General features: G+C 54.5%; 1 protein-coding gene and 1 long non-coding RNA gene across 2 annotated transcripts in view; one reads left to right on the forward strand and one right to left on the reverse strand.

Annotated features, from left to right (window-relative positions):
- Positions 1-3,211: 3,211 nt before the first annotated feature.
- Positions 3,212-14,359, reverse strand: LOC141570634 (uncharacterized). The gene is made up of 3 exons (XR_012494864.2): positions 9,506-14,359; positions 8,572-8,914; positions 3,212-4,119 (listed from the first exon to the last, which is right to left on the reverse strand). It is a non-coding gene; the product is annotated as an uncharacterized LOC141570634 (long non-coding RNA).
- Positions 14,360-14,381: 22 nt separating this feature from the next.
- The window catches only part of HCN4 (hyperpolarization activated cyclic nucleotide gated potassium channel 4), a 52,355-nt gene continuing 46,374 nt past the window's right edge, over positions 14,382-20,362 (forward strand). The window contains exon 1 of the mRNA XM_019736043.3: positions 14,382-15,733. Coding sequence (XP_019591602.2) covers positions 14,955-15,733 — 779 coding nt within the window. The 5' untranslated portion in view covers positions 14,382-14,954. The remainder of the gene's footprint in view (positions 15,734-20,362) is intronic.

A 20,362-nucleotide genomic window follows, 5' to 3' on the forward strand; every position in this document is an offset into this window, starting at 1 on the left:
TGTCACACATCACCTCTGGTATGGTAATTTCTGCCAAATAAAAATATTATTCACCAGATCTGGCACCCTGCGACTTCTGGATTTTCCCCAAAATCAACATGATTCAGGACATGGAGGCAGCCACGACAGTGCAACTAAAGACTCTCACGAAAGAGGACTTCCAGAACTGCTTCAGAAAGTGGTAAGGACGATGGGATAAGTGTGTTTGAAGCAAGGGGGAGTATTTTGAGGGGAGTTAATAGCAATGTGTCTTCTACTGTAATAAATTTTTTAAAACTTAAACATTCACTGTATTGTTTGATCACAGCTCGTAAGATAAATATTCATATCAACCACGCAAGCCCATCCAAAGTAACAAGATACATAGTATTTCTGTCTTGGGTTCTTTCTCCACCCTGAGTTACCAAGAACATCAAGGGCTTCCTCAAAAGGGCTGGTTCATTCAAAGCCAGATGACAAGAACACTGGAGCCTCTGATTAGCTGTGGCTTCTGTTGCTACCCCAAGGAGTCCCTATAGACCTTGGTCCCGCATAGTCTAAGCATCTTTGCCCACCAATGCAGTGATGTGCAGTGATGTTCTCACTGGTCCAGATGTCTAAGAGCTTTCTAAGATAGTTCTCCAATGGAGAAAGAACCCAATGTGCCAAAGTGCCTAGGACGGGAGAGGCTTCCAGCCCCAGACACACACCTGCCAGAACCCTGCCAGCTTAGGGCCTGGCACTAAGCTCAGACAATCTTCTAGGTTCCCACCACGAGCAGACACATTCAGAACCATCCCAGTCCATCAGACAGGGTGTCACCATGTTGATCCCCAAAATGAGGGAAGTCAGGTGTTCCCAGTCCTTTCCTTTTGGAGGCTTTCTGTCTCCTACAGATTTGCCCCCCTCCCTCCCAGCAACCATTCTTGAGGAGTTAAATAAGTTCCCTCGATTTCCTTCTCTGTACCTCAACTTTTCATGAGTCTGTCAAGCATTCTTTCATTTGCTTCTCATCTCAGGAACTGTCCTTCCTTCTCTTCGTGTCTTCCATAAGCTGTTGACATGGCTTCCTTCCCCTCTTATATCTACTCTGTTTATTAATTATCCTCTCGGTATCCCGCATCTTTAATCTCTCCCTTTTTCCTAAGTCTTTTTTCCTCCCCTGACAGAAATATCTCAAGCCTAGAAAACAAACAAGCAAACAACACCCTCCTTCAATCTTAATTTCGGTCCAGCTATGACCCAACTCTTTTCTTTCCTTTCTGGCCAAACTTCTGAAAAGAACATTCTACTCTCACTGTCCGGACTCCTCAACCCACACCACAGGGGCCACTTGGCCGTCATCCACTGGGACTATTTTCTCAGAGGTCACCACTAATCAGAATCACTGTGTTGTGCAGTTTTCCAAGAATAATCCTGGTTTATCCCTCTTGTCCCAGAGTCTTCTCAAAGTGTCCCAGTTTAAACATGACATGACATGGTCACCTTGTCACTAACCCATCACAACCAACACAACTGCATCACAGTCGTTCTCCACAAACCTCAGCGACACCGGCTCTGCCATCCCCGAACTTCCCTCTGGCTTACTTGGTGCCTCTCTGCTGGCTTCACCTCTCCCTTCCGTGTGCCCTGCCATTCACATCTACCATATTCACTGCCCTATGAATGTGGGAGCTTCGCGTGGCTCTCACACAATATTTACTCTCCTTCCGAATTTCACCCACACCCACGGCTTCTGCTCATCATTCTCCCTTTGCCCTCAATCCAGTGCAAATCTAGACTTCTGGGAATTATGGTGGCTTCAAAGCAGGTTTAAAAAATAACCCTCTCCAAACTTGACAGAAATGAACAAAAAGAAACAAAAATAGAAAAGGCTGCACCGCGGCCAAAACTATGGTGGGACTCTCCTCAGACACCAAAGATTCACACAGAGAAAGACCCTCCTCTTGGAAGGAAAGATGTGAGGACATCTATCTCACCTAAGTTAATTTATAAATTCAGCACAATCCTAATCAAAACACCAACATGATTTTTAACACGATCAAGTAATTTTATAGTTAGTCTGGTAAGGTATAGATAGGGGAATTCTGAAGAGATTCCTTTATTTTTTAAAATAGATAACAGTACATTACAGTAATTTTTTGGGGGGGCGGGGACAGTAGATTTGGAACAGGAATAGGGAAGCAAATCATATAACAGATACAAAATCGAGAAATATATATCTACATATGAGTATATATCAAAATGTAGTATAAAGAGGCATTGCTAATTAATAGGGGAAAGATACATTATATCTGTATATGAAAATGTATTTATAGACAAGAAAATGTACGTGAATTTCTCTTGAGGTGGGGAAGAGCCCTTTCAGTGTGATATCTAGGTCAGAAATCATAAAAGGAAAGGTTGATATGCTTCACTGCATAGAAATGAAAATTTCTGTATGGCAAACACTCCACAACAAAAGTTAAATAACAAACAGGGGGAGAGGGGAATGAGTAATTGGAGCAATATAAGGTAGAAAAGGGAATACTCCCCTAACATAGAAAATGCCCCTTCAACTTTGTAAGAAAAAGATAAAACTGAATGGAAATGGGGAAAAGGGATGAAAAGAGTTTGGAAGCCATTATTTGCTCAATCAGCCACCTTGTGTAAAGGCAGGGAGGGAGTAGTCAGCTAGAAAAGCAAAGTAACACAAACGTTATCAGGCCCTCCCAGTCTGGGACTATAAATAAAGTTCCATTAACATCCATCACTGAAAGTTCCTGCTATTTCTCTTCTTGCAGCTCCAGGACCTCTGCCCTCTTCCTCCTCTGCCACAAGTATTTCTGGGAGTCCCAAAAAGGCAGCCCACATATGCTGAAGCATCACCCTGTCAGCCAGCCACAATCCCCATATGGTTTTTCTGGAATCCTTCCTCTTCTGTCCCACTTCAGTGTATGCTACCAGCAATGCCATCCCAACAAGACCCATGTGTGACTACTGCTCCGAAAAGGTGCCTCTTCCAGTGTCCCCAAAGCCACCATTTCCAGGACCCAGGGGGCACCGGGCCCCAAGTAGAGGTGAGGAGTATGGCGTTCTCTACTGCCCAGCGTTCAGACTTGCTGCTAACACCAACAGGACGAACCCAACTCAGAAGGAAGACAGAGGGGACAGACCGGGAGGGCACAAAGGGACTGTATTAGTATCTTACTGCTGCTGTAACAAATGACCACAAACCTGTTGGCTTAAAACAGTACATGTTTATTCTCATACAGTTCCAGAGGAGTGAAGCCTGAGGTCATGGCACTGGGCTGACCTCAAGGTGGCGGCAGCCTGTGTTCCCTGCCACGGCTCTCGGGGAGAGTCATTTCCTTGCCTGTTCCAGCTTCTAGGGCTGTGTTCTTCATGTTCCTTTGCTAGTGGCCTTTTTGCCCATCTTCAAACAGAGCAACATAGCGTCATGCTTCAGTGGTCACATTGCCTTCTTGTCCTGTGTCAAATCTCCCTCTGCCTCCCTTTTATAAGGACGTTAATGATCGTCTTTAGGGCATGCCCGGGTAATCCTAAATAATCTCCCCATTTTCTAGATCCTTAATCACAAAGTCTCTTCAGTCGTGTGAGGTAATGTTCACAGGGTCCAGGATCTTTGGGGACAATTACTCAGATTGCCACAGGGGCTGATGCCTTTCCATCATCTTCCCGAAGGCTCATCTCCTTTCTTCCTAGGCTCCAACCGCCTTCCCATTTTAGACAAATAGATCCATGCATATTTATATATGCAAATAAATGCTGATATTGGGGAGGGGTGTTGTCCATACCAGGGGTGTCAGAGCCCCAACCTGACAAACCAAGTGCTATGCGATGGGGGTCAGACCAGCAATCCTGGGCGTACACAAGTGGGTGGCAGTTTGGTGCCTCAGAGCTAAGTCTCTGAGAAGGGTCAAACCAGGCCTACCAGGTGATCACCAAGAGAGTCACCAGCAAAGAAAGGGCTTGGGCCACCACCTGGCGGGAGCTCCTCTTCTACAGTCCCATGGCTAAGCTTGTGTGTCTCCCTACTAAGTGCTCACAGCAGCAGCACCTTCTTCACATTCCTCACCTCGGCCCTCTTCCATTGTCACCACTGCTGTCCCTTCGCCAACATGCTGGGTTCAGTCAAGGCTGGAAAGAGATGAACATTGGACGTGGATTCAGTCGGCATTGGAAGGGCCTGAGTATAGAGTGCTAGTGTAGGCAGGGCACTGGTCAGAGGGAAGGCTGAGGACGGAATGGTGGCCAGGCCATAAGGCAGTGTAATGGCCAGGTTAGGGAGTTTGGGCTTTATCCTAAGGCCAGTGGAAGTCACTGGAAAGTCTTAAGCAGATGTGGCCGGATTTCATTTTGGAAAACCATTCTGGCTGCGCCATGGAGGCAGGGGGCTAGTTAGGAGGCTGTTGCCATAGCCTAGGCAAGAAATAATCTGGAGTTCTGTCGGCGGACATGGTAAGAAGTAGACATATGTGAGATATTGATGAAGGAGAAAGCAAGACTTTTGAACTGATTGGATGTGGAGAGGGCGGAGGAAGGACTCAGGGGTGATGTCCGTGTTCTGGCTCCAGCTGCCCGAAGGATGGTGGTGTCATTGATTGAGTGGGAAGAACACAGGTTTTGGGGAGAAGAGTGTGTGCAGTGTGAGGTGCTTGTAAGAAGCCATTGAATAAACAGGTCTGGAGCCCGGGGACAGGTCTGGGCTGAAGGTGTGGATGGCAGCCGAAGCTAAGGGCCTAGGTGAGAGTGTCCGGGGGAGAAAGGTCACACAACAGAAGGAACACCCACAACAAAGTCAGGAATAGCGCCATCAGGTGAGGGTGCCCTCTGCCTCGCCCAAAGGGTACTGAGGACTGGCCAGAGGTGTAGAAAGAAAATCAAGAGTGTGTCCCTGAAGTCAAGGTAAGAGGACATTTTAAAAAGGGGGAAGCGATCGCAGCGGCACATGACACTCAGAAGCCAAGCAAGGAAAGGAATGAAGGGTGGATTGGGTCTCGTGATGGGCAGCGAAACCTGATGGCTGTGGGCTAAAGAACGAGTGTGAGTTGAAAAAAGGAGGCAAGTGAAGCCCCGCCTTTCAAGGTGAGATGTGAAGGGAAGGGGAGAGAGGAACAGTTCATTCAAGGAGGACCTTTTTGGATAGGAGAGGTTTGATCAGGTTTCAATGCTCATGTGAAGAATCCTATAGGAAGAGGTTGAAAATCTGGGAGAAGTGGTAACCAGTGGCAGGGGATGGAGACAAAGCAGAGGACAATACAGCGGGATTGCCAGGCAGCCCTGAGGCACATTAGAGGTGACGAATTTGAGGAAGCACCAATCTGTGAAGCTTTGGGATTTTCTCTGCCTGCCTCAGTCAGGCAGCTGTAGCCCGTGAACCTCAGAGAGGGTTGGTGGTTCAGCTGATCCCGGGCTGGAGTTTCCAGGTTGACAAACATAAGAGACCACGAGACAAGTGAGTAGCGGGCTGGAGAGGAAGGTTGAGGAAGGTGGGTCCTGGAGTCTAAGCAGGGAAGGAAGGGATTGAAGCAGGAGACGGATGTCAGACCTTGCTCTACCCTGGTAAAGGGGGTGGGTGTAAAGGGAAGGTGGGGGTGGGGCAGTGGTCGCCGGTGTCAGACTGAGCCCGAATTTCAGCTTGTAAAAGTGGAGCCGATCTAGGTGGTGGCCACGGGAGTGGGGGGGCTGAACTTGAGAAGAAGCTCTCTGAGAACCAGTCAGTGCCAAGGTTCCTATGGAGCCGTTTCTAGGACTTAGATGGGGAGGAAGCCAGGTGGGAACTATCTCTGGGTGCAGCCATGAGATGACCACAGTGGGAGCCCTGGAGCAGCAGACGGGTGGAGCAGTTTTACAGGTGGTAGAGGAGCAATGGTCTGAGAGAGGCCACCTCACTTGCTGACCGCGGGGGAGTCTGGGGGAACGAGGACCCCTCCCTCCAGCACAGCCGAGGGGCAGGCCTTCTGTGAAGAGGCTCCTTGAGAAGACAGGGGCCCGGCAGAGAACTTCCCTTCTGAACAAGACTCGAGAAGAATGTTGAGACCAGGGAGTGAGGCCATCAGAGCAGCCGCAGTGAGCACAGTGAGAGGGGAGGACCAGGGCTGCTTGGCCAGAACCATTTGCGACTCATGTGGTCAGAGAGAGCCTGACCGAAAGCTGCCACGACCACCAAAGCCCTGGGAATGGTTAGAGCTATTCTGTGCTCTCCTTGCGCAGAAAATCATAACTGGCTCATCCCCAATTCCCCGCACCAGCCTGGTGCCTGGGGTGGGAGGCAGAGAGGAGATGAGTTCCCCAGATTCCCATGGACTGAAGGAATGCTTCCCGGTTGATCCCAGCCAATTCTAGTAGGAGGACCTTTTTTTACTGAAAAAATTTCTGACTTCGAAACTTCGAAACAATACTGACATGATACGTAGCAGCTGTAACTGAGAAAGTGCCAGTGGTGGGTGAGGGTCAAAGACTGAGCCGGACATAACTGCCTGCCAACCGTGGGAACTCGCGCAGGCTGGTCAACCTCTTTAGCCTCAATTTAATCACCTGTAAAATGGGTATAAACCACCTACCTGACAAGGTTCTAGCAAGGATTACACGAGCTAATCCGTGCTAAGCACTTCATATGGCACTTGGCACAGAGCTAGTAAGTGTTAGTTATCATGGCTATGAATTCAGTTATACTTTAAACAAATTTTTGTTTTATTCAGCACACTAGCACCCACACACAAGGGAAATGGTTGTAGGTATATATGGAAGGTATGTTCCTTATTCAGTCAGCAGCTGTGCTTGGGGAGACTGGAGGTTCAGGGACGCCTGCGATACCTTGGAGTCTCACAGGGACCCTCGGTCAGTCACGTTTGCACCTGTCTCACTCTGTGATCTGACCCCTCCCCAAGGCAGGCAGTACTGAGGAGACTGAGGCCGGGAAGCTTGCCCATGGACACCCAGGAACGCATGGCAGAGCCAGGTGGGAACCAGCCTCACTCATCTCCCTCTCGCACTCTTCCTGTGGCAGCTTCAGCCTGTTGGCATTGCCACAAATGCCTGGGCCTGGCTGGGTCTGGCAGTGTTTGCTGTGTTGCTGCTGTCACCGCCAACTGCTCCGTCGACCGTGGGAGGGTGGGCCTGGACTCCGGGAGCTGTTGTCCCAACGTCGGTTGTGGTTCCAGACTTAGGCATGTTTCTGTCCCCGTCCCTCTTCCAGCCCCTGCCACAGCCCGTCCCAGCCTCTGTGACAGCCCCTGCCACATCTGTCACAGTGTCTGTCACAGTCCCATTAGTCTGTCAGAGCCTGTGTCATAGCTGCTATCACAGCCCCTTTCATACCCTGTCACTGCCCCTATCACGCCTCTCTCACCCTCTCTCTGCCTCTGCCTCTGCTCAGGACTCTGCAGGATGGCCTGTGGGGCACAGCTCTCATTACACAGCGGAACTGTCTCTCTCTGGAAGGCATCCAGCGGACGGCTCATGTAATAGCAGGTTATCTGGATGTGTGGGCTTGTGGGAGGGAGGCTGAGCCATCGGATGGTACAAAATAAACCAGCCAACGGACCCTGGCTGTGGCTCACTCCACGTGCCCACAGGGGCCAGGGGCCCAGATCCCTGCCTCTGGCAGGGTGACTGAGTGGTTTCATGGTATTACTCTAATCTCTACCCCACTGTGAGCTTCCAAGAGCAGGGGCTGTGTCTCATCTTTTCTTGCTCACTCACTACAGAGTGGACTCAGGGCTGGGCTCCCAGGGCCCAATCTGATGGTTGTCCTCAGTCCTAGCTTTACTTAAGTTGGTTTGGTGGCTTCCCATCGCCTCCAGAACGAACCCCCGAGGCTGCAGTCTCCCAGACGGCTCACCCATCTCAGTGCACAGGCATTCACCTCTTTTGCTGACCCTGTGCCCTCTGCCCGGGGTGCGCCAGCTCTCTGCCTCCACTTTCCCAAATCACACATGCCTTCTTCAAAGGCCGATTCAGTCATTGCTATCTCCCCTGCTCACCGATCCTATGCTCTTCCCCCTCCCCCCTCTGCCCTCCAGCTACTTGTCCACATCACATGACCCTTGCCCCCAGCTTCCTGTGTGAGTTTCTGTATGTCTTATTCTTGCCACAGCCTCAGGTACCTGGAGATTAGGGGTGGATCTTATAGCATCAAATAGTAGGTACTCCACAGGTTGGCGAGATAAACACAGGGGTGAATGATCAAATGAATAAAAGGAATGATATAAAATTGGGGGAAGAAGAAAGCGTAGAGGAGTGGGGGAGAGGATGGGCATGGCAGGGAGGACAGCGTGAGCCAGGCTTGGCAGAGGCCCAGAGCTGGAGGGCGGGGAGGCTGTGAGCCCCATCGAGCCCCTGGGCCACCTCAGGTTTCCTGGGAAAGCCCCATCTCCCCAGCTCTCCTCACTACCCGTCCTTCACCCCACACCTTGATCCATTTGCCAAGGCTCTTCCCTCTTCCCTAGGCCATCCAGTCTCTCTCTTTCCCTTCCTAACACCTCCAGCCCAGGCTGTTGAAACCACCTGGGGCCCCTGTCTGAACTCACTTCAGCCCTGATGTATGGTAAATTCCACATTTGGGGCAGAGGAGTCTCTGGTACTTACTTCTTGGCAGCTCTGCTCAGCCAGCACCACGGGGGCCTTCCCCCACTCCAAGTGCCTTGCTCTCCAGCCTGGCTCCAAGTCCAGGTGGCCCAGACGTCCTGGAGCCCCAGCAGGACACAGAGACACAGTCCAGGCCTGGCTGAGCTGTCAGCACATCTTTCTTCTGCTTCCCTGGGAGGAGAGGGGCATGATGTCCCAGCCATCGCCCTGGCAGAGTCCCGAGGGAACAGCCAGGAGTGCAGGATGAGGAGAGCGGAGGAGATCAAGGGCAACGGAGGCAGGGCTGGCCAGGAGATGAAAGGGCTTGGGCTCTGCTGGGCTCCAGGCGCTCACAGGTGTGGTCCTGCATAGAGGCAGGGGATGGAGAAAGGATAATACAGTAGTTCACACTCGCAGATTCTAAAGAAACCAGGCAGATCTGAGAAAAAAGCAGGTGGCAAGCCCAACCAGAAACTAAGCTTTCTCTCACTGCTACCCTGACATTGGTGGAAGAGTAGGCATGTAGGCTCCCAGTGGTTTTTGTAGCCAGAGTCTGGGTGGGAGGGTGTTGGGAGAAAGGGATCAGGAGGACCCAATACTCTCCTTCCATGGGGACAGCAGACTTTCTCCTAGGGCCAGCTTAGGGCAACGGCTTCATGGGCCCCTAAGGTGGGCCCTTACCCTAGCCCTCTCCTCTGGCAATGCTTTGCTTACTCCACTGAGAGAATGCAGCAGGCCTCACCCCTGCCAGGCTGCTCCATTTACTGTTTCCCCCACAACACACACACACACACACACACACACACACACACACACTCACACACACACTCACACACACTCTGCCTAGAAAACCCAGTTCATTTTCCACCTCCTCCAGGAAGCCCACCTTGACTATACTTGGGAGCACCATTGCTCTGAGCTTCTGAACCACTTACTCTGGCCCTTGATTACCAACCTCTGGCATGGTCTTTTGTTGCATCAGTCAGTGAGGGCAAACTCGGGCATCTCTCTGCCTTCCCAGTCTTTATCCATATGTGGCTGTGCTCAGGGGAGGGCACCCAAGGGCTTGGTCAAGACTAGGTGGTTGATTTGTTCTCTCCATACATCTATATCCAGTAGAGCTTTCTCCCTGGGTGCTCCTTCCCTCCCCCTCTAGTTTCTCCATCAGGGCACCTTGGGACAAGAAACCTGAGGGAATGTATCAGCTTCTAATAATGTTCCTTCTCGGGGGCCTGGTCCCCAGGTCAGGACTCCACAGAGCACACCTGCCTCAGAGCACAGCAGACGAGGCACTGGGAGGACCATACCTACATGAAACAGAAAGATGAAGTTGCACCTGTGTGTGGTGGGGGTCTGAATACAGGGTCAAGGGTATGACCTCTGAGTCAGTGCCCTCTGATCCCACTCAGGCAAGTGCCCATCCCAGACAGAAGACAGTCTGCCTTCTGGAGGCTCCGCCAGGACTTATCAGGGGTGGAGAATTCACAGAAAGCAATCCTGTATAGCAAGACATCACTTTGGTCCCAACAGCAATTTTTAAAACCAACATATGACCTAAATCTCCCCGTCCATTGGCTAATGCACTTTTCATTCAATCTTCCATCATTCAGTGTTTATTGAGAACTTAATAGAAATGAGATGCCAAGTTTGGTGCATTCATTTTCTCATTTAGTCTTCACAATAACTTATGAGGTACATAGCATTGAATCCATTTCACACCTGAGGAAGACTGAGGCATACACAGGCAGTAAATGACAGAGAAGTATTCAATTCTACAGCTTTTGTTTGTCTGCCTCATGCTCTATTGTTTATAGCAGGGGCTCCCAGACTTTTGGAATTCACAGACCAATAACATTTCAAAATGATTTTTGGGAACAAAACACAAAACCCTATGCCAACTTTTTTATTTAGCCAAGGACCTAAAAAATACCATCTCCAGCACTATGATTTCATAAAAGGAGCTTTTCAATATGGAAAATGCAGCAAGGATATGATGTTAGACCAGGGGTGTCCAAACTTTTTTCAACGTTTTTTACCAAGGGCCATATGCAGTAAAATACACAAACAGCCGGGCCATTCATTCACTCGAGGTGAAGTATGTATTGCCTCACCTGGTTTATTTAAATAAACTAATATTTTTGGAATTTGCTGCGGGCCAATTAACAATGGATTGCAGTTGGCCCGTGGGCTGCAGTTTGGACACCCCTGTGTTAGACTAAAGAGCCTTCTAAGAAAGGACAATTGGCAACTGTACCCTAAACTATCCTCCCTCCCTCCCTCCCTTCCTCCCTTTCTCTCTTTTTCTTCCTTTCTCTCTCTCCCTCCTTGCCTCCTTCCTTCCTCCCTTCCTCTCTTTCTTTCTTTCATTAAATTTCAAGCAGAACTGGCCAAAGAAAACCTTGGCATCACATGGTATGGGAGGCACTGCCCCACCCCAGAGCTGCCCCTTTAAGCAAGAACAATGCTCTCAGCCTACAAGCAAATAAACTTCCAGAATTTCCCACTGCTCCCCTCTGCCCATCCAGGTCCCCACCAAATAGGGCCTGAGACTGGTATATAATAACCAGCCGCATCCCCACCCATTCCCAGCAGGTCTTCTGAATCTCACTGACATCCCCGTTTTCCTTCCAGGGAAGGAAGCCCATCCTCCCCAGCCCTGTTCTGGGTTTGCATTCCAGGAACACACAGGCCCCCTGCAGCCCTGCAGGAAGCACATCTGTCTCCTGGAGGTACCCAGTCCCCCACCAAAGCTGGGAGCCATAGCTCTCCTTTCTATCTTCAGTCCAGAGGCAAGGCTTTCCCCTTGCTGGAGTTCCCAGGTCCTGTCTATTGTGTTACCAGACTTATCAGAGCAGACCCCAGGAGAGGGCATGGGACCTGGGGGGGGGCAATGGGGAGAGCTCAGACTGGGGGAGGGGGATCCATTCTCTACCTTCTCTCTGCTTCAGCCATGCCAGATCCAGAACCACGTCTCCCTCCCTCACCTGTGCCTGCCCCCATCCCACCTGGTGAGTCAGCTGAGCAGCAGAGGAGAACCTGACATAGGGAGCCCTTGGCTGGAGTTCCAGCTCCACCATTTTTTTGCTGTCTGTGCTTTGGTTCTTTTGCTTGCAAATGGGAGTAAGAATGTTAGGCTGAGCCATGAGAAATTGTAAAAATGTGACCATATTTGGCCCACAAAATTTCATGTGGTTTAACAACTGAAGTGCTGGATACCTGTTTCTCACCCAATAGGACCTCTCCTCCAGGAAGTCCTCCCTAGCTACCCCAAGCTCAGTGAGGTCCCCCTTTTCAAATCTCTCATAGGTTGAGGCATGATTTTGTACACACTTGTTTCCCCTCTGAGTTTCCCCACCCCTTTTCTGAGTCTAGATAAGTCTAGATTCCCCACAACTTGGAGTCCATCAGGGCAAGATCTAGGTCTCCTTCTCTGTCCCCCGAGACTGCTGGCATGCCACAGCTGTCCTCCATTAGGGTTTTCACAAAGAGGAGACAAGGAAAGGCCAGGCCTCATTGGGGGTTACCTCATGCTCACTTTATATAGTGGTCATTTCTGCACCCAAGGGTGGTCCTAGATGGTTCTGAATGGGTGGGGCTAACCAAATGGAGGGTCGAGGAGGTTCTAGAGGTGGGGGAGTGAAAGGGCCCTGACCCCCGTCAGCCTGTAGCAGCAGAATCCCAGGAAGAGAGCCTTGGTCATACCCTCCATCTACTTCAAGGATCCCCTTCGATGGCGTTAGCCAACTTTCGAGGTCCGTCACTCATGCATAGAATTGACATTTATTGATCTGCTCTCTGTCCACCCTTGCTTTACTTCCGAGGTCCCTGAGATGAGTTGGACCCGTCCTGCCCTCGGGAAGCTCAGTCCTGAAGGGCACACACACTACACTGTGTACTCGGTGCTCAGGCTGATGGGAGCTCATGGGACACGGGGGCCAAAAGGGGGGGCATGGCCAAGATTTGAGTGGCCAGGGAAGGGTTCCTTGAGATGGGGACGCTCCTATCATGGGTCCCTGGGAAGCCCCTTGAGGCTGACTTCCTGAAGCTGGGGTAGAAAAGGCTAGCCCCCCACTGGACACAGAAGCCCATGGAAGTGAGTTAAACAGAAGTCTTCCCGCTGTGGCTGGCACACCAGGGCAGGCAGGGCTCAGAGCTGGTGAAGAACACTCCTTCTCAAGGAGACCCAAGGACATTCAAGGATTAGGCCTCCCAGCATCTGTGCAGAGAACTGTCAGCTCAGAGCGGCTCAAAAGTAGAAATGCCAGCTAGCAGTGATGTCATCACCCTAGTCCTTCCCTCCACTCATGGGAGGTCCAGTGGTCCAGTGGGTAAAAGAAAGAAGCCCCTGTCCGGCTACCCAGGACCCATATTGCTTCCAAATTTTCTTCTCTGAATGGGGTGGGGGAGGTGGTCACAAGTGGGCTAAAAATGAGAATAAAAAATCCTTTGAAGAAAAACTTTGTTATTTCTCAGAGAGATGGCAGAGCTAGGGGACCTTACTGTCTCCCTTCTGTCAGACTTCGCTGGGGTTCCACTACAGCACTAACCCAAATTCAACGTTCTCTGGCCAACCCCTTTCCTCTAATGCTCCACCCTCATTTCTGAGCTAATCTGGGATGTTTTCCTGAGAGGATCTGAGTAATGCCTGGGCCATTTTGACAGCCCCCAGGTCAGGGAGAGGGGGTCTGGCAGCCCAGCCTATGGGGATGGGAGGTGTCAAGCTGTCTTAGGGTGTTGGAGAGTAGAGCTGTCTGATATCTCTGGCTGAGCTGGTAGGATTCGTCCATAAGCCTGGAGCCTGCACACGGAGAGAGGGGACACACAGCTGGATCGCCGGCTGGCCTGGGGGTGGAGAGCCCACTCAAACGGATTGGAGGCTGTGCAGCTGCTCGGGGTAGGGGGCCTGCGTGGAGCAGGAACTCCCCTAGTGTTGGTCTACATAGGGGGGGTCACAATCTTGATGAGAACCTAGGGAGAAGGAGGTCCACAGCTAGCCCCAGAGTGCCAGGTCGCTAGAGGAGCCCGCCCGCTGGCTCCCCGCTGCAGCCGGCTAGTCTCGGAACCCCGCGTCGGAACCACCCCGGGAGAGGTGCGTGCGGATGCGGACTCCGCTGCCGTAGCTGCTGCAGGCACATTTCCTCGAAGACTTACCTCGAAGGGCTGGGTCTCACCTGCACGCCCTGTGCGTCGGGAGTTTCCCTCACGTCCTCCTCGCCCAGCCGCTGCGAGTCTCCGCAGGGGAAAGACCTGAGTGGGGAATCGCCCCCGCTCATTTCACAGGAAAACCCCGGGAGCAGTTCCAACGCAGCGCATTTCCCGGAAACCCCCTCTCCAGGGGCGTTGCGGGAAGGCCCCGGGCTCCGCATCCAGACCACCCGCCCGTCTTCCTGAAGAAGGGTCCAAGACCTAGTTGAAAGCAGAATCTCCAGGGAAAGGCGAGCCCAGAGCTCGGAGGGGAGATCGGGAAACCCCGCCCCCCAATCTTGGGGTGAGGAATTGGCAACCTAAGCCTGAACCCTAGACTTGGGGCGCGCTCTCAACCCATGGCCAATGAAAGATATTTGAGGGTTTAGGATTAAGAACGCCTCTCACCCCAATCCCTAAGGTCCGGCGAGGGTGTACCCTCGCCCCTCACCGGGAGCGCCCCCTGGCCATCCTCCCGGCCCCCGGCCCGCGTCGCTGCCCCTTTAAGAAGCCCAGGTAGGCAGGCCCGGCTGCGGGAGCCGCTCCTATGGCAACCCGCGAGATGCCGCGGCTTCATGAATATTCCGGGGCGCGGGAGCTGAGCGCTGCCGGAGGGCGCTCTGGGGGAGGCGGCCGCTGATGTAAGCCCGGCGGGCCGCTGGGCTCCACTCGGTTGCGGCGGGAGCCCCGGGACCGGCCGGCTGGCCTCGGCCAGAGGAGGCGAGGAGAGCTCGAGAGTGGCTGACCACAAAGCCGGGGCGGCGGGACAGACGGACAGCCCGCCTGCCCGCGGGACGCACGCCCGGGAGGCGCGCCGGCTGTGCGCTCTGCGCTCCGGAGCAGTTCTCCCGGCGCCGCGGCCCAAGCACCGCTTCTCCCCGCGCCCATTGTTCCCCGCGGGGGCGGGGCGCCTGGAGCCCAGCCGCGCGCCGCGCCCCTGAACGCAGGAGGGAGGAAGGGAGAAAGGGAGGGAGCGCGGGGTCCCCGCGCCCAGCCTGGCTCGGGAGGAGGCGCCGTGCCGCAAGCCCTGGGAGCCGGAGCGGGACTGGGAGCCTCCCGCGCGGCACGCAGCCTGCCCGAGCATGGGCGCCTGAGGCGGCCCGGCGCCGGCGGCGAAGGACGCGTCCCCGCGGGCGGACTGACCCACTGGCGGACCTGGGGCCGGCCCGCGGCGCCGCACCCGTGCCCCTGCCCCGGGCCCGGCCCCCGCCCCTGGCGCCATGGACAAGCTGCCGCCGTCCATGCGCAAGCGGCTCTACAGCCTTCCGCAGCAGGTGGGGGCCAAGGCGTGGATCATGGACGAGGAAGAGGACGCCGAGGAAGAGGGGGCTGGGGGCCGCCAGGACCCCAGCCGCAGGAGCATCCGGCTGCGGCCGCTGCCCTCGCCCTCGCCCTCGGCGGCCGCGGGCGGCACCGAGTCCCGGTGCGCGGCCCTCGGGGCGGCGGACGGCGAGGGGCCCGCCCGCGGCGCGGGCAAGTCCAGCACGAACGGCGACTGCAGGCGCTTCCGCGGGAGCCTGGCTTCGCTGGGCAGCCGGAGCGGCGGCGGAGCGGGGGGCGGCAGCAGTCACGGGCACCTGCATGACTCCGCGGAGGAGCGGCGGCTCATTGCCGAGGGCGACGCGTCCCCCGGCGAGGACAGGACGCCCCTGGGCCTGGCGGGCGAGCCCGAGCGCCCCTGCGCCTCGGCGCAGCCCGCAGCCTCTCCGCCGCCGCCCCAGCAGTCGCCGCAGCCGGCCTCCGCCTCCTGCGAGCAGCCCTCGGTGGACACAGCCATCAAAGTGGAGGGAGGTGCGGCCGCCGGCGACCAAATCCTCCCCGAGGCCGAGGTGCGCCTGGGCCAGGCCGGTTTCATGCAACGCCAGTTCGGGGCCATGCTCCAGCCCGGGGTCAACAAATTCTCCCTGAGGATGTTCGGTAGCCAGAAAGCCGTGGAGCGTGAGCAGGAGAGGGTGAAGTCGGCCGGCTTTTGGATTATCCACCCCTACAGCGACTTCAGGTAAGGAGATCGTGGTGATGTGGTTCTGAGCGGCCGCAGGCATGCTGCTGTTCTCGCTCTGCCTCTGAGCCGGAGTTAACTTACTTTCCCTCCTCACGCTGGGAGCTCAGAGAAGTGGGGCGCCTCTAGGGTCTGCGACACCCCCAGACCTCCTCCTGCTCTGTGCAGGGAACGTTCCTCTGTCCCTGCTCTGGACCTTAGCCCCTTGGGGTCCAGGCCTCATCAGAGGCAGGTTGAAAAGGTATTAGGAGCCTGGCCTAGCCCTGCTGGCAGGCGGGGTACGGCTCTGTCTGCCACCTTGAGCCACACATCCCACCTCCCCCTCCTGGGTGGCAGCCTCAGGGTGGCGATCCTAGAGGCAGCTCCAGGTCATTTAGCCTGCAGAACAGGGCCACGAAGGGCGACAGACCTCTTGGCAGCTGGGCCAGCTCCTTGGGAGCTGACCCTAGCTGTAATTGCTGCCTTCTGGGAAGCTGCAGCTGGGCAGGGAGAGCTGGGTCCCTGGAGGACTCAGGTGACTGGGATGAAAGCCCTCTGCACCTCTTAACCCTGGGCCCAGCCCCTCATGCCAAGTGGTTGGCCAGGTGTGGACATCCCGGGCAGCTGGTAGCCAGGCTAGCAGGGCAGCATGACCTTGCTCACCCTGGTCAGTGAAGATGCCTGGTGCCCCGATGGATGGCAGCTGTCCTGTGACCCCAAGCTTAGCCCAGTGGGCCAAGCTCCAGCAGCTGCTAGGTCTCTCAGGGGTCCCTCCTAAACCCCCAGAGTGAGGGACCCCGCCCCCTGCCCCATCACCTGAGTCAGATGCCACTGCAGAGACACCACTCAGGGCCTGTGGAGGTGTCTGCAAAGAGAGATTGGTGATGGCCTCTGAAGTTGGCATCAGGGGTACCCTTACCTCAGTCAAGGTCTTGGGGTCCCTCAGTGCTCCCCTAGGCTTTCCTCATACACAGGATTGAAGTGAGTGTCTACAAAACAGTCACCCTTTTCAGCTGGGTTTAATTTGTTCTGTCTCTCTGGGCCTTGCCCCCTATTTAGCTCCCTTTCCTGCCTACCCTGCTTGTCTGCCAATATAAATGAGCATTTTGTCAACCCAGAGCCCTTTTTGCAAACTCCAGGGAAGCTAGATTTGTAATGAGAGCAAAGCCATTTTCCATCCAATGGGAGAGATTTCTCGTGCTGGGAATGACCAGTCAGGCAACACTCGATGGCTTAAAATAGGTGATGAACAGAGAGGGCTGTCCTTTTCCTGTCTTCCTTCCTTCCTTCCTTCCTTTCTTCCTTCCTTCCTTCCTTCCTTCCTTCCTTCCTTCCTTCCTTCCTTCCTTCCTTCCTTTCTTCCTTTCTTCCTTCCTTCCTTCCTTCCTTCCTTTCTTTCTTTCTTCTTTTTTTTGAGGGACTGCTTTTCCTAACTTAATGGCCAGCGTTTCCACTGTCAGAGGACCTGGGAGGCCGGAGGACAGGCTGAGAACACAGCCATAGTCTTCACGTTGTGTGAGCAAATGTGGGACCCTCCCATTAGGAACTGTGGCTGCTTCCCAGTGCCAGGTTCCTAAAGTGTGGCCTCCGCTCTAGTCAGTACTGGGACCTGATGACCTCAGCCTGAGCTAGAGAGGAGTGGGCAGGAACTGTGTCCCCTGCAGCCCTCTGGGTGTCCTGGGTTTCTCCTTCCTCCAGACTCCCTGGTGGGGGTGGCAGGTAGGCTGTGCCAGTGTCAACCACTTGAGATTGTTGGAGGGCCCTCCCTTCCCTTGCTCAGCTTCCCACTGTCTTTGTTGTCTGAAAGCCTCTGTTCAGGGTTCTCATCAGCAGCCTGGGGTCCAGGGTCTGCAAGGGGTCAACCCCAGGCACACCAGCCTCTCCCCACAATAGGCATTGATGGAGCACCGTCGAGGCACGGGGCCATGCCTTTCCAGTCTCCCCTCACCCTGAGTGGTGAAGAGCTAGGACTGGGTTGGTTGCATCCATAGGAACCTCCCCGCCTTCCTGAGCTTCCTCTACCCATCTTGGCTTGTCTGTCTGCAGTCCCCCTGCTGCAGAATCTCCCACTAACTGCAGGCCGCCTGGGACATGGCAGAGGGGGAGGGTGGTGGAGATAGGGAGGGGTGGAAGCAGCAAGCTCCATAAATGGGCAACAGGAAAAAGGTCAGACTGGGCTTTGAATATGGGTTTGTGCACAAGCAACAGGGACTGGTAGCTGGAAGCTCACATCCTCTGTGCGCAGCCAGGTCGCTTTCTGGTGCTGGGTGGGGTGTGAGAAAAGAAATCCAAGAAAGACCATCTTGTAAGTGTCTGGAGAGGCAGTGGTCATGCCTCTCCTGCCTCGAGGCCAGAACAGCTGGTCTCATTTCAGAAGGTCCAAGAGGCAAAGGCCTAAGTCTTGTAAGCTTAGAAACCCCACTACTCAATCGGCCTCACCCACTCCCCACCTAGCGTCCCATGCCTCAGTCCCTCAAGTTTCAGCCACTGACCTTGGGCCTCTGTATAGAACCAACCCCACTGCCCAGCTTGGGCTTTACACGAGCTTCTGCAAGCCTTGCTCAGGCCAGTGGGGATTTATTCATCATTTTGATGGGCAGGAAGCATCGATCCAGCAGAATTGGTTTAATAAAGGATCACCAGCAAACCATGATAGATTGAGTTTGTGGTTTGGAGTTCAGAGCTTGCCATCATGGGCTGCTTTGGACATCTCCTGTCCCTGAAGAAGGAAGGTTGGGTGCCTTTTCCAAGGGCCTGAGTGTGCTGTGCCTGAGGGACCCGCATGTTGGCCATGTCCAATGATAGGTTTTTCTTGGCTGCCTCTGCTTCTCCTCATCCCCTTCTGCTCCCCTGCATGTGTGTGCGCGCATGTGCATATACACACACACACACACACACACTATGCCCTGGCTCCCCCCATGGCTCCTCATGGCTTTACTGGCTTGTCTGTCCTGCCCCTCCCACTCCCCACCTACCTTTCAAAACTTGTATTTGAGGTTTGGTAAGAGAAGAGGTCAGGACACACAGCCCCTTGGGGCATCGTCCCCAGGCTCCCACCACTGCTGGTTGGGCTCTTTGGTCCTGGGTGGGTCCTTCCTTCCACATACGCCATGTGCCGGAAGCAGGGCTTGGCAGTGGGAAGGTGGAACAAGTGAAGCATAGTATCTGCGTGACCCTGTTTTCCCAAGTGGAGAGAAAGGGAGAGAGAAGGAGTGGGCACCCCAAGTGAAGATGTCCCTGGTTTTGTTCCCAGAAGCTGGTCAGGCCTCTAAGCATCAGGCTCAGAGTGTAGAGAGGGGGCTGTCGGCCCGGGTGTGTGTACGTCTCTCTGGGTGTCTGGGGCCTGTGTTCGTGGACGTGGGGCTGGTGCGGAAGTCCCTGTGTGGGATGGGGCTACTCCTGTGCTCCAAACTCTAGCTTGGCCTGAGAACGGAGGCAGGAGTCTTGGCCCCTTCCCTCTCCTAGCCGGCATCTTCTGAAACTGTGAGGAAGGGTCCTAAAGGGTCCTTTTCTTGAGGCAGAGACAGCTGGGCTCCAAAACCATAGAAACTGAGCCAGTGGCCTGGTAGGTCCCAGGGGTGACCTAAAACAGACTTCCTGCGCCTGTACCTGGCCCCAGGTACTGTCAATGCCCAACTCACATCACCTCCTCAGCCCCGTCTACTGTGGGACCCTGCTTGGGTTCTGAGCCTCCAAGTATTCCCACTGAGACAAATGGGAATCCTGTTGCCTAAGGCCATGTTAGACACAAATAGTACAACTGTGGTTACCTGTGGAGGTGAGAGGCTCCATCCAGGGAGCTGGTGGAGAGGGTGGTGCGGTTGTGAGCCACACCGTCCCCGCATGCACCGCTTCCTTCCCCTGGTCCTGGGCAGACCAGCGGACCTTTGTCCTTGGCTCATGCCAGTGCTTGTGAACCTACATCAGAGACCTAACTGAGAACCTGCTGGAAATCACAGAGTATCCAGGAAGATAACATGTACATCTAGACACACAATATGAGCCCCTGAGTGGAAGACCATCTAGGTTGTTGAACCCCACTAGGGGCCGTCCCAGCAGGGAGCCCTGCCCTGGGAGGAGTGGGTGCTAACCTTCCAGAGCTGGCCGTCCTGGGGCCTCCAGCAGGATGGACGTGAAAACGGGCAGTTAGATGCCTGAAGAAGGAATGGTGCTCCGCGGGGGGACCAGCTTCTTTGCTGTCCCCTTGGTCCCACACCCATCTCTCTCCCTTTCCTCTGCAGGAAGGACTGTTCCGGGAGGAGGTGCTAAGGAGGAAGAGGGTAGCAGCCGTGTTCTGGAGCTGGGGGGTTCAGAGGCCCCTCTCTGGGTGGGCCTTCCTGGGGGCCATTGTCCAGGAATGCATCTTCTGCTTTCAGTGTAGAAAGCCAAGCTGGAAGGAGCTGTAGGCCGTGGGCAGTAGAGGGGGAAGGTGCCTTGTGCGGAGTGGAATTCCCAGGGGAGCTGCCTGGGGGTGCTGTCAGCTGGCACAGTGGGCAGCAGGATTCTCCAGTGACTAGGAAGTGCTTACCTGGGTGGAGCTGTGGAGGGTGTGCTTGGGCCGGGGTCCCTGGATGCTGATAATGCACAGAAGCCCCTTGGGGCATGCAGCCAGGACCCTGGCGGGCAGGCTTGGGCTCCAGGTTCTCCCTG

This window comes from Rhinolophus sinicus, chromosome 3 (genome assembly GCF_057876585.1).
Source record: "Rhinolophus sinicus isolate RSI-liver-muscle chromosome 3, RSI-T2T, whole genome shotgun sequence".
Taxonomy (NCBI): Eukaryota; Metazoa; Chordata; class Mammalia; order Chiroptera; family Rhinolophidae; genus Rhinolophus; species Rhinolophus sinicus.